The sequence below is a fragment of the Oncorhynchus gorbuscha genome, linkage group LG08, assembly GCF_021184085.1.
Source record: "Oncorhynchus gorbuscha isolate QuinsamMale2020 ecotype Even-year linkage group LG08, OgorEven_v1.0, whole genome shotgun sequence".
In the NCBI taxonomy this organism is placed as follows: Eukaryota; Metazoa; Chordata; class Actinopteri; order Salmoniformes; family Salmonidae; genus Oncorhynchus; species Oncorhynchus gorbuscha.
In genome coordinates, this window is record NC_060180.1 from 4,490,427 (window position 1) to 4,497,194 (window position 6,768).

The 6,768-nt window shown below is 41.0% G+C and overlaps 1 protein-coding gene across 3 annotated transcripts in view; it reads right to left on the reverse strand.

The window, feature by feature from the left end:
- Positions 1–6,768, reverse strand: part of LOC124041113 (methylcytosine dioxygenase tet3-B-like) — a 76,915-nt gene that overhangs the window by 29,683 nt on the left and 40,464 nt on the right. Inside the window, exons 1-2 of one of the 3 annotated variants that reach the window (XM_046358293.1) lie at positions 4,040–4,442; positions 3,379–3,429 (exon numbers count right to left, since the gene is read on the reverse strand). The exons of 1 other annotated variant lie outside the window; for it this stretch is intronic. In XM_046358293.1, coding sequence (XP_046214249.1) covers positions 3,379–3,429; positions 4,040–4,081 — 93 coding nt within the window. In that variant the 5' untranslated portion in view covers positions 4,082–4,442. Of the gene's footprint in view, positions 1–3,378; positions 3,430–4,039; positions 4,443–6,768 lie in introns of those variants that run through there. One more of the 3 variants, XM_046358291.1, reaches the window with a different exon arrangement.

The window sequence follows — 6,768 nt, forward strand, 5'->3', positions numbered from 1 at the left end:
TGTGTGTTGCTGCTGTTTCTGGCATAGCTTTAGCACACATCATCATCACATCTCTGTTCCTGTGCAAAACCAGACTTGCCTATCCAATGGTGAAAGGATACCCTTACCTGAAAAGCATATGGTTGATTGTACTCAACAACCTTACAAACCCTACAACAGGGTTTGTGATATATGGTCAATATACCTAGCTGTGTCCAGTCTCTCTGCGTTGCGTCGCACGTAAGAACATCCCTTAGCCATGGTATATTGGCTATATACCACACCTCCTCTGGCCTTATTGCTTAATGAACCTCCCAATGCATATAGTAAAACCACTATTCTATTTACAGTCATATAGTATTCAGAACAACACCCCTCCTCTCCTCCTCGTCTCGTGACCCTCCCTTACTACTAAGAACATACAGCTGCAGTTGCTGCTGATGGTGGGAGAGGAGGCTGAGGCAACATCTTGGCTGCTGTTGAAATCAGAAGAGAGAGAGAGATAAAAAACAAGAGAGAGAGAGAGAGAGAGAGAGAGAGAGAGAGAGAGAGAGAGAGAGAGAGAGAGAGAGAGAGAGAGAGAGAGAGAGAGAGATAAAGAGGGAGGGAGGTAGGGAAGGAAGGAAGGAGGGGGAAAGAGTGAGAGACATCACAGAACATGTGGGAGTGAGCTACTATTGAGAGAGACAGGGGGAGAGAGATAGAAAGGGAGAGAGAGAGAGAGAGAGAGAGAGAGAGAGAGAGAGAGAGAGAGAGAGAGAGAGAGAGAGAGAGAGAGAGAAGTGTCTTCCTATCTGTCTTTCTGCCCGCCCACCCATCTGTCTGTCTGTCTATATGGGGTGGACTGTTGCTTTGTTCTGTGCTTGTTGTCTGCCTCACAGACTGTGAAAGGCTCTCTAAACTTTGACACACACAGACACACACACGTTGTGACTCCTGTCCTTGCAACAGGACTGTGATTGCTCTCTGACTCCTAACGACCCTCTCAGATGACAAGGGTTTCCAAGGAGGTTTCAACCGAGGGACAATGCATCCCTAACAAACACACACACACACACACACACACACACACACACACACACACACACACACACACACACACACACACACACACACACACACACACACACACACACACACACACACACACACACACACACACACACACACACACACACACACACACACACACACACACACACACACACACACAGCTCCACACAGTGAGAATCCATCCCTAGCATCCCCAAACAGAAGAGAAAAAAAGTGTCTGCATCTCACCAAAATATTAGACACATCCTAACGACGTGCCTCACCACAATGCACCTCTGAAAAGAAGGGACATTAGAATCTACACTCTACGTTCTCACATCCTCATTGAATGACACAGACAGCAAGCAGGTGCTTCTACTGTCAGTACTGTCAGTACTTTCTCCTGAAATCACGAGTCATTTCTCAACAGAGGGAGAGTGCATGACTTATTTGAAAGTATTTTAAAAGTCATTCCTGATAAAGTAGCTCTTAGGCTGCTTTCAGCTCTGATAATCCTCAAAAACATCTTTAAAACCAGACTGACTACAGTCTTACTAAAACTGTCCCACGGTGTGCTGCGCTTACGATAAGACATAAAAAACAGGCTTCCTTCCTGGGCTGTGTGTGTGTGTGTGTGTGTGTGTGTGTGTGTGTGTGTGTGTGTGTGTGTGTGTGTGTGTGTGTGTGTGTGTGTGTGTGTGTGTGTGTGTGTGTGTGTGTGTGTGTGTGTGTGTGTGTGTGTCTGTATGTGTGTATGTGTGTGTCTGTATGTGTGTGTGTGTGTGTGTGTGTGTGTGTGTCTGTCTGTGTGTGTCTGTGTGTGTGTGTGTGTGTTTCTCTGAAGTTCTGTACGTAGTATTCTTTTCATTCATAGAGCGCAGCCTTCCTCTCAGTCTCCTCGCTGAACGCAACTTCAAAGAGTCACACACACCGACTAAACAGAGCGAAGCACAAATACTATAACTACAACAAACACTGCAACTACTAATAATACTATAACTACAACTATAACTGCAACTACTAATAATACTATAACTACAACAAACACTGCAACTACTAATAATACTATAACTACAACAAACACTGCAACTACTAATAATACTATAACTACAACAAACACTGCAACTACTAATAATACTATAACTACAACAAACACTGCAACTACTAATAACACTATAACTACAACAAACACTGCAACTACTAATAATACTATAACTACAACTATAACTGCAACTACTAATAATACTATAACTACAACAAACACTGCAACTACTAATAACACTATAACTACAACAAACACTGCAACTACTAATAATACTATAACTACAACTATAACTGCAACTACTAATAATACTCCACACTATAACTACAACAAACACTGCAACTACTAATAATACTATAACTACAACTATAACTGCAACTACTAATAATACTCCACACTATAACTACAACAAACACTGCAACTACTAATAATACTATAACTACAACTACAACTGCAGCTACTAATAATAATCCTTCTCCCAGCCAATCAGGCTAAAACAGAATCAAACAGGTTCACACAAAGACTACTACTACAACTACTACTGCTATTACTAATACTACTACTGCTTATGCTACTACTACAACTACTACTACTGCTTATGCTACTACTACAACTACTACTGCTATTACTAATACTACTACTGCTTATGCTACTACTACTACTACTACAACTACTACTACTGCTTCTGCTACTACTACTACTACTACTGCTACTACATCAACAACAACAACTACTACTACTACATCAACAACAACTACTACAACAACAACAACTACTACTACAACAACTACAACTACTACTACTACAGCTGATGCTGCTGCTACTACATGAACAACACCTACTACTACAACAACAACTACTACAACTACAATAACTACTACTACTAAAACAATTACTACAACAACTACAATAACAACTACTATTACTACTACAGCTGCTGCTACTACTACAACAAAAACAACAACAACTACTACTACTACTACTACTACTACTACTACTACTACAACTACTACTACTACTACTACTACTATTACTACTTCTACTACTACTACTACAGCTGCTGCTACAACAAAAACAACAACTACTACTACTACAACTACTACAACTACTACTACTACCTACTACTACTACTACTACTACTACTACTACTATTACTACTTCTACTACCAGTAGTGAGTCTAGCCTGTTAATGACTACCAACACTCTACTTCTCCCCTCTCTCTGAGGAACAGCAGGTGCAGACACATGACTGTAAAAGAAATGAGAGAGAAAGAAAGAAGGACACAGAAGGACCCATGGCTAAAAAAGAGAAGGGTGTCTGTTACCGTGGAAACTGGTTTCTTTAATGCTGGTTTGGCCACATCCTTGCACCCCACCTGGAAACACAACCCCACCCCACACAACACACACACACACACAGATATACACACACACACACACACAGATATACACACACACACACACACAGATATACACACACACACACACACACACACACACACACACACACACACACACACACACACACACACACACACACACACACACACACACACACACACACACACACACACACACACACACACACACACACACACACACACACACACACACACACACACACACACACACACGTCGTTCGTGATTTAGAGGTTGCACAGCCCAACACAAATAGTAATACTAACAATCAACTCTACTTGTATCAAATCTTTCATACAATGTTTGTATTCTAATAGTTGTATCCTGAAACTGTTTCCAAATACAAACACAGTACACAAAACACAGCTAAACAGCATAGATAGTCATCATAATAATAATACATTCCACTGTAAAGCACCTTTCATACAGTACATTGTTTGTATCCTGGCATCCTGAAACCAGCAGCCCAACAGCCAGGGCTCGTCTCCTGCTAGGCTACTGTACTGTATCACTGTCTGTCTGGAGCTAGACAATAGACTCCAGGGCTAACGGCTCAGGCAGCTTTACCTTGTCTGTCCTCAGAGACTGAGCCTCCAGTTTGGGTAGCATTATATTCCTACAAGGTACCGGTGGCCATCTTGATTTGCTTTGCTCCCCTCAGCCTCTAGATAGAAGTATAGCTGACTACTACTACATCAGTCTCTGAGAGGAGAGCTGAGCTCTCTACTACCATCGCCAGAGCAGAGAGAGGCTGCCTGCCTGCCTGCAAGACAGACGCTGTGTCGAGAACAGTTGCTGCTGCCGCAGACACGCACACATACACACACATAAACACACAGACATACACACACAGACATACACACACAGACACACGCTCACACTGCATGCCTCTCGCAGACGCAGACTGAGCCCCGTCAGCCAATGGGGTGAGGGCGTTAGCGGCTTGTAAATGATCTCCCATGCCTAGTCCCTCCTAAACAAAGAAGCTGCTATGTAGGCTTTTACCCTAGCCCCTACACATGGAGAAACACGCAAACTGTGGACCGGACTATCCACACGCATCGGACTGGAGCTGAGGACAGACAGTTCTGAGCTGGGTCTGGCTGTGATAATAACCCTTTAAATGCCATTCACACACTGGGTGTAGTAAACAAGTTATTTAAAGAGCTGTTTGTAAATGGCTAATACAACATGATGGAATAGTTTATTAATTAAATGAGGCCTAATGCATGTATTCTATTCTATTCATATGGTGGTGGAAAGGATCAACGTTAGACAGAACATCTAATTACCCTGAGATGACATGGCATGAGAGACCAGTACATATCCCTGGATGAATTGTTTTGCATCTTAATGAACCCTGACTGTAATGCAAAGCACACACCCCTGTCTGTCTAGCATCAGTCACAGCTCCAACGATTCCTCCAAGTCACCTGATATCAGTTCAAACTGCAAACACTTGTCCTAGCCTCTGTAGTCTCCTTATGCTTGCTTTTTATCAACTCTGTCATAAAGCTGTGAGAAAGCGTCTTTGTTAAATAAATAAAAATCAAAGTATTTGTTTTATAACGATATTATCTAAAAAAATATATTATCTAAACTGTGTTTTCTGGCTGTGATTTCTCTAAACTGTTACTTCTCCAACCAATATACACAAAACATGACAGAATCGACCCTAAACCATAACATGACAGAATCTCATCCACCCTAAACCATAACATGACAGAATCTCATCCACCCTAAACCATAACATGACAAAATCTCATCCACCCTAAACCATAACATGACAGAATCTAATCCTCCCTAAACCACAACATGACATAATCTAATCCTCCCTAAACCATAACATGACATAATCTAATCCACCCTAAACCACAACATGACATAATCTAATCCTCCCTAAACCATAACATGACATAATCTAATCCTCCCTAAACCACAACATGACATAATCTAATCCTCCCTAAACCATAACATGACATAATCTAATCCACCCTAAACCACAACATGACATAATCTAATCCTCCCTAAACCACAACATGACATAATCTAATCCTCCCTAAACCATAACATGACATAATCTAATCCTCCCTAAACCATAACATGACATAATCTAATCCTCCCTAAACCATAACATGACATAATCTAATCCACCCTAAACCATAACATGACAATCTAATCCTCCCTAAACCATAACATGACATAATCTAATCCTCCCTAAACCATAACATGACAGAATCTAATCCTCCCTAAACCACAACATGACATAATCTAATCCTCCCTAAACCACAACATGACATAATCTAATCCTCCCTAAACCATAACATGACATAATCTAATCCTCCCTAAACCATAACATGACATAATCTAATCCTCCCTAAACCATAACATGACAATCTAATCCTCCCTAAACCACAACATGACATAATCTAATCCTCCCTAAACCACAACATGACATAATCTAATCCTCCCTAAACCATAACATGACATAATCTAATCCTCCCTAAACCACAACATGACATAATCTAATCCTCCCTAAACCATAACATGACATAATCTAATCCTCCCTAAACCACAACATGACATAATCTAATCCTCCCTAAACCATAACATGACATAATCTAATCCTCCCTAAACCACAACATGACATAATCTAATCCTCCCTAAACCATAACATGACATAATCTAATCCTCCCTAAACCACAACATGACATAATCTAATCCTCCCTAAACCATAACATGACATAATCTAATCCTCCCTAAACCACAACATGACATAATCTAATCCTCCCTAAACCACAACATGACATAATCTAATCCTCCCTAAACCATAACATGACATAATCTAATCCTCCCTAAACCATAACATGACATAATCTAATCCTCCCTAAACCATAACACACTTTTCATGCTTGTTCGTGTTCATTAGACACCATACGGAAGAAAACGGACTGAAACCAGTAGGGACAAGCTGCACTTGTATAATGAGCCCTCATTTTTGTTTTCCATTGCAAAATGTTTTCATGTGTTTTCTGTTGCATATCATAAAGAACATGACCCAGCAGTGTGAAACGCCAGAGACAGTCAGGTGGTTGACTTCATTTCTAGAAGTGTAGCAGCAGCACACTGTGGTTCAGCTCCTGCAACTCTCTACTTCCTGGTCTACAGGATTAGTGGCACATATAGGGCCTATGTGGGATCAATATTGTGCCACACGTATTCACAAATGTATATCACCAATCCACAAATGTATATCACCAATCCACAAATGTATATCACCAATCCACAAATGTAAA